Below are 19,782 nucleotides of genomic sequence, written 5' to 3'. Positions count from 1 at the left end.
AACACCTTTATTTCGTATAACATCCAAGACTTGACAGTATTTTGGCACAAGTTTATCTGTTACTTGGTAGTCATGATGGATTTTTATAAAATAGTAATTAGTAAATTAACATTATTAAATATGCAGTCCATAAGGGACACCACAAAATGTAAATAAATTCATGTAAAAACTTCCCAATATTAACATGTACTCTAAATACCTCATACAATATTAAAGTAGGCCTACCTCTTAAGTTATATAACCTGAGACACAAGGTGAATATTGGCACAAACTGCAGTGCAAAAAAAAAAAAAAAAAAAAAATCAAACACAAGTTTGCTATTTGTTTGATTAAACAACTCTCTGCTTGTCCACAAATCACACTGAAACACGAACAAGTGAGTTGATGCAGTCTGTTGAAAATCGTCAGTATAGGAAATAGAGGAAATATTGAATATTATGAGTAAAACAATGAATGGGAAAAAGTTATGGTGAAATACTTTGTATCATGTCAAGGTTATACACTGAGGTTATAAAACGTGATCACTTCCTCTGTCTAGAGGCTGGTTCGACTTGCACAGACCTATCGATTTATGACATCAAAGTACCTCGAGAGCAATTCAAAAGCATAAGGAGCCGTCTACTCTCAATTCGCTCTCGCGGTATTTTGATGTCATTCACTGATCGGTCTGTGCAGCAAGTCGAACTATAGCCTAACGTCTATTGTTACTATTTCTGTCTGTAGAATGAGTCACATGACCGAGAAGAACACAGGAAAAAGAGAGATGGGTGGCGTGCAATGGGGTTTCTTTACAGACATGAACAAACAGACGATAAAATATCTCTAATTCACTGCTATAGCCAATAGGCCTAGTCTATTGTCAATAGATTTAATCCATATAGTAATACTCCTCAAAGACTTTTGGATGTTATCCAATCTCTCATCATTATGCTGACATAAGGGAGAACTTTCCTTCAGCAATCTGTGATGCTTCCTGTTTTGTGAAAACATACTCAACCTAAACAGCAGCTCCAATTCACTTCGAGGGAAAGTTAATGTAAGTACAATTATGTTGTCTTACTTTTAATATGTGCAAGTTTAATTCACTGTACATGATTCATTTATTTAATTTGATAAATTGAGATAAAGCATTTTGAAAGCAAAAGTAGCTTATCTTGACAAGCACTCTACTTAAATAGACCAAATACAATATTTCCACTGAAAATTCAAGCAGTTCTTAACAAAACAACTAAAATAATGAAATTAACTGTATTGTATGAGTCAATTCACCGACTAACTGATTGTTATGTGTCGTTCAGAGCCATAGAGAGAAAGAGTTGCGACACTCTTTGATGTCGCCGCTATGGCTGTCACGTGGTTCATGTAAGCCCCAATAGTTCCAAAACATACGCTGGCTGTCATGTTCTTCTATGGGACAGACAGCAGCGATTGCATTATTGAACGGTAAATATAAAATAAAACACACACCCAAGTACTTTTTCAGCTGTTATTGCATTATTGCATTTTGTTAATGTCAGTTTTGCATTTGGAGATAAGTTTTAGGCTATATTTTTGGAGGGAAAAGCTTAGTGTTCATGTTCGCATGGGTAGTAGCACTGGCTTTAGCGGCTCTAACTTAACTTTTCCATATCATTCATCTGATGATAGACGTCTCATGATATTTATTTTAGCACAACTGGGCTGTATTAGGCTATTGATTCCCGTGATTTTGTTTATAAATTTTGATTCAGCCATTAGCCTACCTTGTACCTTCGTGATCACGCAAAGAGGTCTGCCGTGGCGGTCCGTTCAGAAATCGCTTAGAAGCTAGCTCACTTCTTCTGATGAAAGTGGCCACCCCCAGGACCACAACGTGAAACATTATCATGTTAAGAGAATATTATTTTAAGATTAAGCCATACACATTATCAAAACTAACAGATTAAAAACGAATGTAAGCATGGCTGATACAAATGATCGAAGGTTTTCAAATAAAATATTTTTTATTAAACAATGACAGACAACAAAAATGTGTGCTTGTGTTGTGTGTGAACAAGAAAAACAAAAACCAGGGGCAGGTAATCCATGAAACAGACAGGACTGGTGATGGCCATAACAATCCTAGAGGTCCAGCATTGTTCTCACAAGCCGCTTCACTCAAGACAATAAAACATAATGAAAAGTTAGTATATCCCAAAAAAATGTAATTAAATAAAAGTTGCTATAAAGGTGGCAGCGATTCATTACCGAACTCTTAGCTGACGAAGTCGCGCTAGCTAACTAGCTAGCAGGCAGTGCTTGAAAATTGGTTGAAACAACCAACATAAAATATAAATAATTACGCTGTGCATGTACAAATGAAGACCAGTATAAGCATCGCAAAGGGCCTCTGAAACAATATAGACAGTTGACAATTCAAAAGAGGTCGATATTTCAGCAACTTAACTCTGGAACAACTCGACGCGCAGCAATGTAAGTGAATGGTGTCCAACGCCCAAATGACAGTGTTTGGAACTATTCCGATCTTCAAATCCCGGAAGTAGGCGGTTAAAAGCGCCGCCATTTTTTACAACGGAGGTCTATGGGAGTGTCGCAACTCTTTCTCTCTATGGCTCTGGTGTGGTTCATATGGCAGCTTTCAGTTTTCCTTTGACTCATGATTTGAGACACAGTGAAGAAGAACTTAAAAATTTAGCTTAAATTGATCCTCCTCCTGTAGTTAATGTAAAGTGAGACTGTATGTCATGGTCATACAGAAATGCAACTAAACGAGAAGAGAAACGGGGCGCGACATTCATAAAATATACAGTAGGTCTACGTGTTTGCATTAGTCAAAGTCAAAGACTTTCAGTTTTAGTTTATATAGGCTATATAGCCTATCAGTCTATATAAAATATGATGAAATGTTTTGTGATCCGTTTTCTGAAATGACATGATTCGCCAAATCGACAGTCAATAAATAGCCTAAACTGTGCTTGATTCAAATAGATTCGTAAAGGTTTTGCGTAACTCAAGACCCTCCCACTGCTATATCCAGCTATATTACTGGTAATATGTATTAAAATGTAATGTGTATGATGAAACACTAGTAGGGATACTGTTATTGTTATTGCCGTGATGTAATACATTTAATGACTTAATGGAGATTAATGTAGGCTATTTTTTTCATTAAGCCAGCAACATCAACAATAATACAAATAGGTTGTTTCTTCACAGTGTTTCACTAAGATTTCTCTTACACCAAAAAGTGCAGTCACTTTTTAAAAACATATCAGCTTTATATCTGATCAGAAACAGAACTAGAAGACCAAACTCACTGCCAAGCTCCTGCTGCTTTACTTACTGTGATGAACAAGTCTGGTATTGTTATGGATTGATATGCATTCATCTGAATGAGGTTATTTCAACAGTTATTTTAATGTAGGATTATGTAGGAATATCCTGTTTATGTTCCAACTTGTAGTTTTACTGGCTGGTCAAATGCTTCAGAGTTCATGCATGGTGATATCACTACTCTTAATTTTTACTAATCAGTTTTCTTCTTAAATCAGATAAAGCTTTATTTTAGATTTATGCATCTGAATGTCCCCTGCATACAATGTGTTGTGATTTTGTGAAACCTTCTGGTCATGCACTCCCCAATATTGGCATGCACTCTATTCTTACTCTGTGAAACCTGTTCAAGTAAAGTTATAGTTAACAAATCAGAGACACAAGGCAAATATTTGCATGAACTGCAGTGCAAACACAAATTAGATTAATCATTTGTTTGATTAAACAACTGCCTGTCCTGTCCACAATCACATTTAAACCTGAACGAGTGAGTTGTTGCACTCTGCTGAAGATTATCAGTCTATATTCATGGATATTGAAATATTCGGAATAAAATAATGAATGGGCACAAACGGTGAAAGATGGTGTCTCATGTCAAGTGACTTAACAACATAGTAGCATGTTTCGTCACTTCACTAGGGTTATAAAAAACATGACAGCTTCCTCTGTCTAATTAATATCTGCGTCCGAAAACTGAAAAATGCTGCTTCCGCAGGAAGAATACGGAGGCAGGAAGGTAACAAGGCACATCCGAATCCAATGATTGTGCCACATCCTGTCTCCTGACATACCTTCTTCTGAGCAATTTTTGAAGGCAGCATACAGTAGATGGATCCTTCCCACAATCCTGTGTGTTTCATTCCCTGACTGTTGACCTAAGAAGTAAAGATGGCATCTGAAATTTGAGGTTGGTGATCAGTTTGTGTGTAAAGTGTACATTTTGATCAACTTTTCACACTTTTGATGAAATTTCTAGCGAGAAGCTAGTATTGTAGTAATTAAATATTCAATTGGTTGTCGCCAAAGCTCTTTCTGTTTTGTTATCGATCATCAAATAGTTACGCTGCCTCAGAAGTCTGTCTGAAATCAGTTTCATGAGGTATCTTCATGCATAAACGCTGCCTGCTCATTGCCTGACAGGGCAGCGAGGCAACAAGTCAGCGGTCTATGTTTTCAGATGCAGTCCACGTCTGTAGAACAGGTCACGTGACTGAAGAGAACAAAGGGGAAAAAAAGTTCCACCTGCTAACACACCCTAGTTGCCAGGCAGATTTCCTGATATCAGGTATTACAGACTAATGTGACTGGAAGAGGCAATTAAGGATATATAATTCATACAAATCTACTACAGGCATTATTCACTTTTACAGTGAATAACTTTTACACACTGGCGCAGTCCACCTATGAAAAATCACAACAGCCATGATCATCTCTAATTCTGTGCTACATTGGTATTAATAGGCCATCAAAATTACTTTTGGACTTTCTCATCTCAAATCGTTATTTTGACAAAAGCAGGACATTTTCCATCTTGAGCAATCTGCGATGCTTTCTGTTTTTTGAAAACATAGGCTACTCAACCTAAACAGCAGCTCTAATATAGTTTGAGAGGAGGCTGATGTACAGTAAGTAGACTAAATATAATTGTTTTCTGACATTTAATATATGCAAGTTTAATTAACTGTACGTGATGAATTTGTGATTTAGGCTCATTGATTTGATAAAATAAAAGCAAAATAATAAAATAAAATGAAATAAAAGCATTCCTACTGCATTTTGAAAGTATTTTGACAAACATGTTTCTTCTTAAATACACTAAAGTGGATGCAATATTTGCATTTAAAATTCTAGCAGTTCCTAACTAAACAACTTAAAGGCACACTGTGAAGTAATTGTGTTTTTGTCAAACAGCGACCCCTAGAGTTGCTATGGAATACTTGCACAGTCGTAAATACCCCTCCACCCCCCACCTCCCACCCTGTACACGCATCGGGCATGGAATAGGCACAGATAGACTCCAAAGACATGATTATTGCAATTTATCATAATAGTTTGCAAATTTTACTCGTTTACATTATTTACAACCTCTACGTTAGGCTTATTTATGTCCTGATAATTATGTGAGACATTAAAAACTGTTCTCATGATAATCGCAAGAATCAACGTCAACAGCGTCGTCTGATATCCCTCAGGACTACGTGATAAATACACCTCACAACACCTGAGTTCAGCTGGCAAACTAGTTTGTGAGCCAAGCTAGGCAATAAAACAACGCAAAAACACGTAAGAGAAAGAAGTGGTTTTTTAGCAAGTCTGTTAACAGCTCTGATAATCGAAAGCTAGCTAGACATATGTGGAAATTATTTGACTGGTCTAATTATCAGCAATAAATGAATGAACAGCATATAAAAAAAACATACTACAAGCAAGCGCAACAACATACAACTTAATGCAAACAAGTTTACAAATAAGATATTTATTTACTGGCCACTTCATGCGTTTTCTCAGATCGGATAGCTATCTGATTTATCAAAACAATTCCATTTACACCTGGTCACATAAATGTGTTTTTGCGAAACGGATTTAAATCCGATCTTCAATTCACGCGCTATATGCAGATTTAATGGAGTGCACGTCACCGAAAGCAACAGATATGAGCTGCATTTTATTGATCATCAGCTAAAATTTCTAAATCAAAGATCGCAATTAGAGAGAGCAGTAACAATAGCCCTGGTAAGATCATTTCATTTCTTTACTTTTAATGATGATGATTGTGTGTTAAGCGTCTGCGACTTACTTTCACTTTGATTTGCGATAGTTTGCACGTTCTCTTGATGAATAGCCTCAGTTGCTCATCTGCGGTGATGCGTGTTCCAGTAGCGTCGTCATATCGGTCTATAACATATAGCCTATAACACGCTCTCACACGTTTTTATTTTTAGCATTTTTGAGAGGAGTACAATTTACATATGTGGTTTCAACAACCAGATGCACACTTGTCCAGTTTCGTCTGGAATGTGTCTCAGATCTCCTCCTGAAGTGGTTTGAGCGATCGGATTCAAATCCATCTTGAATGCGTTTCGGAGGGCATTTACACCTGGTCTTTTCACGATCGGATAGCTATCCCATCTGAGAAAACGCATGAAGTGGCCAGGTCTAAACACAACAGCCCCCATGACAAAAACATGCGCACGAAAGCCGAAAACAAACGCTGATTGGCCTCTCACGTCCAAATTTGATGAAGTGGTGGGGGAAGTGACGTATGCCGTAAAGCAGTCGAATTTTGTAGTTCTTTTTGTGCTCTGGTCACTACCCGAACCCCGAAGTTACATAGTGCCAGTAAAAGCGATACAGACCCTGTCAGGCTATGGCAGACGTGTCATTCAACCTATTGTCGATGTACCATCACAAGGATCTTGGAAATATATTATGAAGGTTGAAAAGTTTCACAGTGTGCCTTTAAGTGAACAAATTAGCTGTTGTTTTAATGTGGCAGCTTTCACTTTTATGCCGTTAACATTAATAGGAACTGTCAGATTGAGGTAAAATATAGATCCTTCTAATTAATGAGAGGTTCATAAATGTACTATGATAAAACGAGTGGAGAACTTCAACAAAAGTTGAAATATGCTTGCATTGGTCAAAGTTTGTATGGTATTAAAGATTGTTGAAACATAATTTGTTAAGACCATTGTATTATCAGGAAGAGACCATCTGTGAATAAGAGCAAAATTATCAAGAGGTTTATGATAAGAGTCACATTTTTATTCATTTATTGGTTTTATCAATATTGATTTTATCAGTACCATCAGTATCACTTCTGATTTCATTTTAGTTTGACTTATTAATAGTTTATAGTGTAGTACCTGCCATGCAGTAGACCTTATTTTAAGTCTGACTACGCCACTCCCTGATGATGGGCAGGAGGAACCACAACTCTTTCCGTAAATGTAGTGTGGCTAATAATACGTTTATCCCCGCAAAGGGACAGTCAACAAGAGGCAGATATTACATTTTAGTACAAAAAGACGTAGAAAAGTTATTGAAAACGGATCTTAAAAATACTGTGATAAATGTGGATTTTCCTCAATCTAGGAAGGTCGGATCAGCCAATGCAAAACCCCTGCTCAGGAGGCCCCTGGGGAGACAGAAACAGGAGACAGCAACCCAACACCAGTTGAAGCATGCAACACAACAAGCACTACACACTTAAGATCTTTATATACCACTACAAAATATCACACCGTGTTGTAGTTATAAGTACACACCAATACAGTGTCTCTACCAAGTGTGGTCCCCTGAAGAGAAGGGGCAAAGCATTAGTGTGGATCTGGCCTTGTACAAGGATAACCTACGCAGAAGACATAGTTAGAGAGGAGAACCACCAGCATAAATGACAACACTTAGTCAAAAAAATAAGAAATGCTACTATGAATGTGGCACATGAGTGGCAAAATTATGGATAACCAAACAAAAAAAAAATCAAACAACAGGAAGCAATAAAGAAATGCCTATTAATTACAGGAAAACAGTGGCTGGCCTGGTCCCTTTTCAAGAGAAACCAAGCATGTTAGTTATCAACCTCATTAAACAGCATAGCATAGTCAACTAAAACATAACTAGAAAATATAGGCCTACTTTTCAGTATGCTCAACTGTCCCACAGCGCATTAACACATGCAGAGAAAAGGTGAACGTTCCGTTGCTACAGACAGAGAAAGTCGTTAAAACATGTTTTAATGCAGGTATAAAACTTTCAATGGAAAATGTATATAGTGAGGCATTTACCAGTGCAGCTCAGCAGCTCGAGTCACACTGGGGGTGATCGCATAAATGTTAAAACTCCATGCAGAAGCCTGTGTCCTCCGTTAAGAGTAGACACGCGCTTCTAGAATTACCCTAATCAAATGAAATAAATAAGTATTAAAATTAAATGACAGTGATTAAACATGCTCTACAATGACCAATTATACCTGCATGAAAAGGGAGCCCAACTCACACAACAGTGTCTAGCATCAACACAAAAGAGTCTGCCTTGCAGCCAGCAAACATTTATCACTTCCTGATTAGTCATGTGACCTTACAACAGATCACATGATCCCGGGTGTTGAGTGAATGTGATGCAGCTGTGTTGTATGCCCACAATAGTAACTACAACTTTATAATAATGAGTACATTAGTAAAGAATTTAGGAAATATATCTAATTGAAAAAGCATCAGGTTTAAAGGAAATTGTAAACTAATGATACTAAATCAAACTTCTGTTTTGAAAATGTATATTTTCATTATAGTACACTACATGTGATGGTTGAGGTACAAATTTATTGAATTCAATTTAATTTACATTTATTTGTATAGCGTTTTGTACAAAACATATTGTTTCAAAGCAGCTTTACAAATGCATGACTACATGACTGCATATATACAAATCACACAGTTAGTTAATAATGTATTAATTTGGTCATACTCTTGACCTTATTATGTCATATGGGACCCCTGTAGATAATGTAGGCTATGTATTGGAAATCCTTCCTTTTCTGATCATAAGCCCATTGTATTTACGATCCCTGTTGTGAGCTCTGTCACTGTGAATAAGTCTGTAGGCTCTTATTCTCGCTTCATTAACTCACTTACTGCCTCTCAGTTTAGTGAGAAATATTTAGCTAATGCCGCTGAAGGATTGATCTTGAATGCTAAGTCTTCCATCGGGCCTGACGATTTAATTTATCTTTTTTATGCATCTTGTTCTGATATTTTAGATTCTATTGCCCCTTTTGAGATAAATCAACCAAAGGAAAAATCTTACTATTGGCTGGATAATAACACTCTCTGTCTCAGACAGGCGTGCCCGCGTGTCGTAAAGTGGAGAGGAGAAGCATGATCGTTTGACTGTATCATTTGAGATTTTCAAAGAGTGTTTGGTTAAGTTTCAGAGTGCTGCAAAGTCAGCTAGATCTAAATATTTCTCTGATTTAATTGCTAAACACTGTCATAGACCTAAGATTTTATTTTCTGCGATACATTCTGTAATTAGTCCAAGGTGTCAATTTCATGGGGAACCCTCGGCTGAATGGTTTTTGCTTATAAAGTGTTAGCTATTTGTACATCCTTCACTTTACAGCTTCCAGATCAGTCTTCGAATTCGCTGGCTAGTCTGTTTTTCTTTCATAATTTTGAGCATGTCTCTTTAATGGAACTCTGTGAAGTGGTTAACAAGATGAAGGCAACTACCACCAAACTTGATCTACAATTGGTCCCAGTATCCAAGCGTTGATTATTTCATCTTTGGACACTGGGATAGTTCAGAATAGTTTTAAGCATGCGGTTGTTCAGCCTTTGCTTAAGAAACAAGGTTTGGATGAGGGTTGCTTTAATAATTATAGGCATGTCTCTAAGCTATCATTTTTTATCAAAACTTTTAGAAAAAGTTGTGCTGTCTCAATTGCACTCGTTTTTAAATGCTGCATTGAAAATTTACTTGAACCTTTTCAATCTGGTTTCACTGCCCATCATAGTACAGAGTCTGCCTTGCTAAAAGTGTTCAATGACATTTTACTTGCAGCTGACGCCGGTAAAAATGCCGTATTGATCCTACTTAATCTTACGGCTGCCTTTGATATGGTAGACCATAGTGTTCTTATTTGGCGTTTAGAGCATTTTTTCGGTATCAAGGGTACGGCCTTACAGTGGTTTAGATCATATTTTAAAGATAGGTCTTTTTTAGTGGAGATAGGTACATTTTCTTTATCTTCTGCTCCTATTATTAGTGGAGTTCCTCAGGGCTCTATTTTGGGTCCCCTTCTTTTTAACTTGTATATGCGTCCATTGGGAGATATTATTAGGAAGTACAATGTTTCGTTTCATTTTTATGCAGATGATTCACAGCTGTACCTGCTGTTAAAAGCTGGCCATTCAATTCAACCTTTGTTGGAATGCATCAGGGACATTAAGAAATGGTTAGCGCTTAACTTTCTCCAAATTAATGAGGACAAAACGGAAACAATTGTTTTTGGTTCCCCAAAATTGAGGAGTAGTATTAGAGCTAAGTAATCATTTTCCCTCTGTTTCCTCCCAGGTTAGGAAACTTGGTGTTATCATGAACTCAGAATTGTGCTTAACTAAACAAATGAATTCTGTTGTTAAGAATAGTTTTTATCAATTGCGGATTATTTCCAATTTTAAATCGTTTTTGTCAGCACAAGACTTGGAGAAGGTTACTCATGCTTTTATTACCTCACGCTTAGATTACTGTAACTCTTTGTATCTGGGTCTTCCTCAGTCATCACTTGGTCGCCTCCAGTTGGTACAAAATGCAGCTGCAAGGCTGCTGACCAGGACAAGGAAATATGATTATGTCAGCCCAATTTTAGCGTCCCTTCATTGGCTCCCGATTCATTTTAGAATCCAGTTTAAAATTTAGTTGTTTGTTTTTAAAGCTCTTAAAGGGGGGGTGAAACACTCATTTTCAGTCAATCGCATGTTAATCTTGAGTACCTATAGAGTAGTATTGCATCTTTCAAATCTCCAAAAAGTCTTTTAATATCCTTATGCATCGCTTTCTGTCAGGACTTTTACGTGCTTTTCTCAACTCAGTGAAGTGACGTCGGTATCCGGGTTAGCAGAAGCATGAGCCGTCAGGCAAGTGTTATTTAAATAAACTCCTGATGTACTTGTTGTCCAATGCCTCGTTTTATGAGTACAGAACCTATTTGTACTACTGTAGAAGTTTGGTACCATTCTGGGCATTATTAGTGGGGTAATTTACGAGATACAAATTTGGAGCCAATAGCGCCTGTACTAAGCCATTCGGCTGATATCTCTAAATAAGCTCTAACTTAAAATAATTTTCAACCAAGGGAAAAAAGGCATCCCTTTAACACTGGTTTTTGGACTGACAAATATTTCCAGCTTTGAAATTTCTATAATCCTTTATTCTATTAATTTCAATTCATTCTAATCTATTCATTAGGAAAGGTTATCAGCTGAAACTATCAAGACTTTCCCTGACTGGAACATGAAAAATGGGAAACAAACCATGTAAGTTGTATGTTTGGAAAAAAATATACAGTACAGATATACAGAAGACAATTCTTTATTGTCTCTATAATAATAAAGAATTTAGTATGAATCTTTTAAATCACCATTTATTTGATCATTTATAAGTTTTATAACTGATTTATTTATTTATTTATTAGCACAAGAGGACCAGGTGCACTTGTTAGAGGATGATGAAGGTGAGTATATGCACATCTATGTGTATTTAGAATTATTGTTATTTAAAGGGGTCATCGGATGCAAAATTCACTTTTATATGGTGTTTGCATATAAATGTGTCTTTGCAGTGTGTGGACACAACCACTATACAATGAAAAAAATCCATTCACTCCTTTTTTTTATCCTCAAAAAGTCTAAACACTCTCAATAATCAAGCCGTTTGGATTTTCTGAGCAATAATGATGTCATATTGCTCATGCTCCGCCCACGACCACTGATGGACTGTCCCGTATTAGCATATTTCTACCCTCAGCCATTTGTATGCTTTCTGCTGAGCAAGTTGCCAAGGCAGCACTTTACATATCTTGTGTCAATACGCCCCATGGAAGAGAGGGGTGTTGTTGCTCATTATTATTTAAAGAGACATGCACCGAAACAGATCGCTGTGAACAGAGCTGTTTTTGAGGAGGTAAAAAGGGTGTTGTTTTACACAAACACTGAGGAATTTTAGCCAAAGTATGTTACAAACTTTACATGAAGACCCTAAAGAATCATACCAACTTGTGGAAAATGGGCATCCGATGACCCCTTTAAGAAATATCTTTGCAATACAAATTACATCCAGACCTATTGTGAAACACAGTGCATTTTGTTTTGATTTATATATTGTAACACATGTGGAAAAATATGGTAGATTAGACTTTTTGCTTAGTTTTAAGTAATCATCTCAGGTTACGACTGTAACCTATGTTCCCTGAGAACAGGGAATGAGACTCTGTGTCAATGACGCTTATCCAATCACAGCACAGCTGTGATAGCCTATGACGTCACTACTAGTGCGACCCGGATGTACTGTATATAAGGGGCGCCTACAGAACATGTCATCCACTTATTGTCTGAAGGGACTGTTCAGCAGGCATCCCTGAGGCATGGCGAAAGACCCAGCGTCTCGTTCCCTGTTACCGGGCAACATAGGTTACAGTCGTAACCTGAGACACTCAATGTGGCAAACTCTAACTCAACCTACGGGCACTGCCCAAGTTATAAGCCTCAAAGAGGCCTCCGATACAATGAAGGCCTACCAAGGCCGCTCAAAGGCTTGGAACCAACAGTTTCCATGGAAGGAGTTCCTTTAAGGGAATATGGCCAGGGGGTCGAAAAGGAGTCCCGTCCAGTCAGTTTCTGAGGGGAACATCAACCTGTCTGTTTCTTAAACAGAGTCTCTAACATTATTTGCCTCACTTGTGGAGGCATCCAATAGGGAGGACTGCAGATAGTGGCGGTAATCGCTCACAGACCGGATCATAGAGATGGGCATCCTAGAGAGTAGAACTCAGCATAACGCTTTCTAACCCTTGCTAATGAGGGGAGTAACTCTACTCAAAGCTGGATCCACACAGTGCTACAGAGCCCTGTGGAGGCTGGGTACTCTGAAAGGTATCCTTATAAAGGGAGCACCTCCAGCTCTAGGGCTGACCTAACAGGGAGGCCTCGTGAGAGTCCTTCGACCTTCCAACCAGACTTAGGGAGCTAAGTTTCTGGAACACTATGCTCAACCTGAAAAGTATTGACCAGGCTCTGGGCTAGAATCAGGGAGGCTCTATGGGGGCCTGCAACGTGATACTTAATGCCTTTTCAATGCTAAGCATCCAACTCATTGGGGAGCCGCCTTCAAGGAGGCCTGTTAACATAGATTTCATATATAAACGCTAGATGTCTTATGGCGTAGTCACTTCCGGCATCACCGTTCGGCCATCTTGTCACAGTGAAGCTGTGAATTAAGGTGAGCGTTCAGCATGCACACAAATCCTCTTATCTTGCTGAAATCTTGACAGATTTACAAACGGTTTGGTTTCTTACAAACGTTATTAACGTGGCTATAATTCAGAATGCTTGAACATGTATGTTATAATTATTCATATGTATGCAGTGTATGTATGCAGTGTCATAACTACATCTCTGACGTTTATAACAAACCAAATCGTTTGGAAATCGGTAGAAAATTGAGCAAGTTATGGTTATTTAAAAGTACATGCACCATTAAACGAGTGAGCAAGCACACTGTGGCAAGATGGCCGCCACGTGCGGACGTCAACCTCCATTGGCCAGCAGCACGCACGAGACATCTAGCGTTTATATATGATATCTATGCCTGTTAAGGCCTAAATACTTGATAGCGAGACTGTTAGCAGAGCTAGCCTCAGAAGCAGGTGCTCTCACAGACATTTCTGGTTATACTTACTTAACATTGCCAACAGGCAGTGTACTCAGCAGAAGTGCTATCGACCCTTTAGAGCAAGAGTACAATCTTACGCTACCGGACTATCAAGGAGGCCTTTGCCTCTCTGAACTTTCCTACCACCATCTCGATGGAGGTGCCGAACAGTTCAGAAGGTGACACTGGTGCAACGAGAAGAAAGGCTTTTTCTTTCTCCCGATGTCAGCCAAGTTCAACCACAGATGCCTTTCCCTGGCCACCACCACCGCCATCAAGTGTCCGATCACGGCGGCTGTTTGTTTGGTGGTCCAGAGAGCTAAATCTGTGATGCGACGCAGCTCGTCCACTGCGTCAAGGGAAAGAACCTAACTTTGGTCCTGGAGCGTTATGGCCGGAAAGAAACCGTTCGTCAAGTCTGCCACGAGCGGTCTCTTCCCTCACACGCTCCTATGACAGCTGAAGCCTCGCTGAAGCAGGGTGGCTGTGAGGTTGCACAGTTTTGAAAACGAATGTTAAGGGTTGTTTTAAGGGCATGTTTGTGCATGGCCATAGACGCCCATTCTAAAGCGGTCATGGGCAATTCTAAAATAGTCAAAAAGTCGAGACAGGAACCATTGTGAAAATTTATTTGTCCACCACTCTTGTTCATCCAAAACAAACTACAAAATAGACTCAAAGTGTTAAATACCGGAATTGTCCTTTAACACCTCTCTCATAGTTGGCACAAGCAGCTCCCTCAAGAGCTGATCATGCGTGCTCTTAGCCCAAACAGTAAACACACAAGTTGTGTGTGTCATCAGGTGTCAAATATCTTAGACATGGTCTAAGTGTTTTTCACAAGCTGTGATTACCTTTTGAAGTTTTCAGGTTGAAGCATACAGACAAAAGAGTCCCTGAAGACGAAAAAGTGCATGACATGTTCTCAAGGCACCCCTTAAATACTTCCGTGTCACACTAGTAGTGACGTCATAGCCTTTCTCCGGTCAATGCGATTCCTGTGACTGGATAAGTGTTTTGGTTCCCCCGGAGGTGTTCCCCAAAGCGTCACTGATGCAGTGCGAGTTACCTTTCGAAAGGGAAAGCACTTTATATATTACCCAACAAACCAATGCACTTCCATTATCTTTAGACCAGAATTATTGATGAACTGTAAAGTATTAAAGGAACACACTGACTTTTTGGGACTTAAGCTTATACACCGTATCCCCCAGAGCTAGATACGTCCATACATACCCTTTTCATCTCCATGCGTGCTGTAATGCATACTGCTCCCAATAAGTGACAAAATAATGCCAACATTTTCCTATTTACATGTTGTGATTTGTATAGTCACAGCATGAACAAATAACAAGGTCTCATGAGACACAGCCATCTTCTAACCGTATACATACTGGGAACTATATTCTCAGACGGCGAAGCACTGCTACTTCTGCGGAGTGATTTACTCGAACTCTGAGCGAACTCTCTGCTCCTCAGAAGCCCCGTGCTTCTCAGGTGCTGCGAGCAAATCACTCCGCCCAAGTAGCAGTGCTTCGCCTTCTGAGAATATAGTTCCCAGTATACGGTTAGAAGATGGCTGTGTGTCATGTGACCTTGTTATTTGCACACGCTGTGACTATACAAATCACAACATGTAAATAGGAAAATGTTGATGTTATTTTGTCATTATTGGGAGCAGTATGCTAGCTGGAGTCATTTACCTCAAGTCTTTGTGCTAAGCTAGGCTAGCGGTGGGTGCGTCAGACAGAGTTACGGCACGCACGGAGATGAGAAGAGTATGTATGGACTTATCTAATTCTGGGGGATACGGTGAATGAGTCAGAAGTCAAAATCAGTATATGTGTCAGTAAAGATTCAGATATCATCCTGGCCAGTGCAAAATAAACAGAACATTACTGATTGCATCTTTAAAGTACATTTAAATTTCTTTCAATTTAATGCAGCATTCACTCTTTCAGAAATTGAGGCCATTTTTGAAGAACTTAAGCTTGTGCTCATTGGAAATAAAGGTGCTGGAAAAAACATTATTGGAAATGCCATCTTTAGGGAAAAAGTCTTTACATTCTGGACATCTTATAAAAAGAGTCTCAAGGAGACTCGTACAGTATCAGGAACACGGATTCATCTGGCTCGCACTCCAGACTGGAAAGGAGAGTTGCATAGGTCAGAGAAAGCCAGAAGGGAAATTGTTCACTGTGTGCAGTCCTTATACAATACTGGCCCTCACGCAGTCCTCTTGGCTCTTAAAGTGAACTCTGAACTGCCAGAGTCGACCATCAGCACCCTAGAAAGACTTCTTACTGATGAGCTGTGGAAACATACTATAGTGATCTTTACACATGCGGAAAAACTGGGACATTGCAACATTAAGGATTATATCAGAAGTACGCAGCTTCAGTCTTTAATTGAAAAGTGTGGACAAAGATATTTTGATATCCGAAAAAATGATGGAAAACAGATTACTGACAAAATTGAAGAGCTCATTATGAGGAAGAACTCAGGAAGAGCGATTTGTTTTAATCTTGCTGATCAGAGAGAGGCTGATGAACATGTGGGTGATAAACTGTCAGACTGGAAAGGTCTTGTTGAGAGGATAAAATCTAAAATCAACTCTATATCAACCTTCAAGGAAAAGCTGCTGTCAAATCTAGAAAAACAAAATAAGGACAAAATAGAGATTAAAAAGCTACTCGAATCAAAGGATGAAGAGATAAGGAGACTAAAAACTATTCTTGAAGAAAAAGAGAGGGAGATAAAGAGGCTACAGTCAGTGATAAATCAAGATCCTGCCCTGATCGTACACAGAAGAGTTGCAGAATTGAAAGAAGAACTTGATTTGAAAAACAGAGAGCTAATGGAAAAGGATACTGAGATTGAAACACTGAAAAAAAAAGTAAAGGAGAAGGATACTGAGAATGAACAATTGACAAACGAGATACAAATATTGCGAGGAATCACTAGCGATAAGAGACCACATGCAGGCTATCGTAGTAAACTCGGACAAGACGTTACAACGATGAACTCAAAACACAACAAGTTAAATGATATGACTTCAAAAGGAACAGAGTTAAATGATATGCCTTCAAAAGGTAAGTATGGAGTTCAAATTAAATTGTTGAAAATGTGTTCATTAGGTGCAGTAATCATACATGATTAATGCATAAAGAAGAGGTAGTGTGGAAATTCATTCCCATTAATAGTCGTCACATTGCTGTATTTGTTAATTTCCATTCAATTATACATGTTTTTATTGAATTTCAATATTTGTACAAATGTATTCGTGAATGCAATGCAGCGAATTAATATTTAACTTCAGCTTATCTGATCACATTCCCTCAGGCGCAGCTCTAAGCAAATGGAGTGACACTCTTCTTCATATCTTGAATCAGCTTAATGATAAAGAACTGAAGAGAATGAAATTCTACTTAAAGCATAATGAAGAATACAGAATACCCATGAGCTCAATAGAGGGAACAACAGACAGAGATGATCTAGCAGACTTAATGCTAAAACAGTGGGGTGAACGACAGTCAGTGCTGAAGACAAGAGACCTCATGAAGAAAATCCCTCGTAATGATATGATAGAGCTGTTTACACCTTTCTTGAAGGAAATTGGGGAAACATGGTGATCATCAGCTATCATACAGTCATCATTTCTTTCTCAAAGAGGTCTGCTCTCTCAAAATGTTCTTCCAGTAACATTAATAGAACATTTGTTCAAAGTTATTGGGTATATACTTTAATAATGTTCTTAAAACATTTTGTAACCTTTTTTTAACTACTTAAGTAACTACTTATTTTAGAAATTTCAGTGACCATTCAAAATAAATGTTCCCGTAATGATAAAATTGATTCATAACTTAAATAAAAGATATATTTTTGTTACCTGCATGGGTATGTCCCAAGATCTGCACAGAATGAATGGTGACATTTTTTATATTTTCAGCTCCTGCTATTTAAAAACGTTACAGCTAAATTCAGTCTTGACTCAAATATATTAATTCATCTATCCAGCTTTAGTAAGTGTTATGCCCCATTCTAATAATAAAATATACATATGAAGAGTTCAGATGCAAAAGCCTCTATAGTGCCATCTGAAATTTTCTTCTAGAATGATAATTTTTATCAAGCTTGTATATTTAAGTTCAGTAATTTCACTGAAATTACAATTCATAGGTAATTTCCATTGCCATTTAAGTGAAATTACTGAGCTTTAATATACGAGCTTGATAAAAATTATCATTCTAGAAGAAAATTTCAGATGGCACTTAGAGGCTTTTGCATCTGAACTCTTCATATATATATTTATTTGTTTAACTGACTGACTTTTGTTTGTTTGTTTGTTTGTTTATTTATTTATTTAAAAGGGACAATGCACATTAATGAACATAAGGACAATGTCCAAATGTAAATGAGCCAGATTTAGCCGTACAGACTAATTTTCATCTGGAGTCCCTGGCAGGTTGTTATTATAAAACTGTAAAAAACATTGCATAAATACACATTAAAAACATAAACAGATTACATAGACACAGTCAACATCAAACAAGCACAAATAATGACACATAGAATATATCAACCTGTGAGTAAATGACTGCACTACTGCAGATTATAACAACATATTTGATTGTCCAGCAACCACTGTTTTATAGTTTTTGAAAAGGTGGTGAGAGAGGTAATGTTTCTTACTTCTGTAGGTATTGTGTTCCAGGTATGCGCTGCACGGTAGGAAAAGGCTGACTGTCCAAAGGAACTTTTCCTATATGATATTTTACAATCACCTCTAGAAGTCGCTCTGGTGGATGCGTTAAGATTTTGTTTAACAAATTCATTGAGTGGAGGGGGGGCTAAACCATGGAACATTTTATACACAAGCAAGATATCAGCAAATTTGACCATATTTTCACAGTTTAAAAAAACATGTTTCTTTAAAATATTACATGAAAAGAATTTGACTTATTATCCATTGTTTTCAAAGCCCGTTTATAAACTGTTTCTACTGACTGTAATGCAGTCCTTCCTGTCTGCCATTTAAATCTGTTCAAACACTGTGATGTCATGAGGATTATCAACTTCATACACCTTTATGTCCTTTTATGGTTTCCAAAATGTTGTCTTATTTTTAGGTCACATTAAAACTTGTTGTTTTTTAACATGCTTTAATTATTTGTCTTTGTGACTTCAATACTGTACATTGTATGATTTGCATGTATTGCTCTTTGTATATTGTTAAATTGTCTCAGACATTTAAAATACTGTATGAAAATGTTACATATAATAATATGAAGTAAACATTTCACCTTTTAATGTGTTAAAATAATTTTATACAACTGATATTTTTTTAAGAAATGTGAATTCACATTTTGCATTTAATTAATGTTTAACCATGCCAATATGTAAGGATTTTTTTTATAACATTAAGATTTTTCATAATAAAATTGAGGTTGAATAAAAAATAAAATAAAAAAAATAAACATTTTAGAGATTTTTGACCTGTTTAAATGAACTGAACTGGGGTGCATTTCTATGGTTGCATGTTCCTTTGTTACCAACACAATTCAATGGAACTTGTGACTATAGTGGGCTAACATTGCTTTTGTGATGCTTATGTTTCAGGTCTGCAAACTTTAGAACTACATTGGAGCAAATACCAATGCTGTTTGTTGCAAATTCTTCTTTGTCTTATTTATATTGTGTGTTGTGGCTCTATTTTAAAGTCCCCCTGTGGTGAATATCAGGGTTTTAATGTTATTTATATGTCTATGTGGTGTTTTTAATATGCTTTAAGACAAACCATGTGCAAATTTATAGGTCAACACCATTGCTGATTAGCCTGGATGCCAGCCGAACTTAGCCCCGCCCACAACAGTTTTAGGTCGGGAAGTTCAGTCTGGACTTGATCCGTTGTGGAGCTATTATGCTCGAACCAGAGCTGTTCAGACCAATCAAATTATCAGGGCGGGCTTTATACGATGATGCACAGATGATCAACCGTAACATAATCATCCACCCACATAGCAATTTTTTTCTGGCCCAGCT

General features: G+C 37.7%; 1 protein-coding gene across 7 annotated transcripts; it reads left to right on the top strand.

The window, feature by feature from the left end:
• Window positions 1–414: 414 nt before the first annotated feature.
• LOC311079310 (uncharacterized protein) lies at window positions 415–18,906 on the top strand. Of its 7 annotated transcripts, XM_084108593.1 has the most exons (7): window positions 735–1,036; window positions 4,028–4,219; window positions 10,878–10,949; window positions 11,281–11,348; window positions 11,507–11,545; window positions 15,687–16,832; window positions 17,083–18,906. In XM_084108593.1, exons 4-7 carry the CDS (start codon window positions 11,333–11,335, stop codon window positions 17,370–17,372), a joined length of 1,491 nt encoding a protein of 496 aa, XP_083964719.1. In that variant the 5' UTR covers window positions 735–1,036; window positions 4,028–4,219; window positions 10,878–10,949; window positions 11,281–11,332; the 3' UTR covers window positions 17,373–18,906. The 7 variants fall into 7 exon arrangements, with proteins under 7 accessions (XP_083964720.1, XP_083964719.1, XP_083964722.1 ...); XM_084108596.1 differs by lacking the exon at window positions 4,028–4,219 and having other exon boundaries at window positions 15,702–16,832; XM_084108592.1 differs by lacking the exon at window positions 4,028–4,219.
• The last annotated feature ends 876 nt before the right edge of the window (window positions 18,907–19,782 follow it).

Source organism: Abramis brama (genome assembly GCF_963993115.1).
Source record: "Abramis brama genome assembly, chromosome: 3".
Lineage (NCBI taxonomy): Eukaryota > Metazoa > Chordata > Actinopteri > Cypriniformes > Leuciscidae > Abramis > Abramis brama.
The sequence above is the reverse complement of the archived record's forward strand: the minus strand, read 5'-3'. Positions and strand labels throughout refer to the sequence as shown.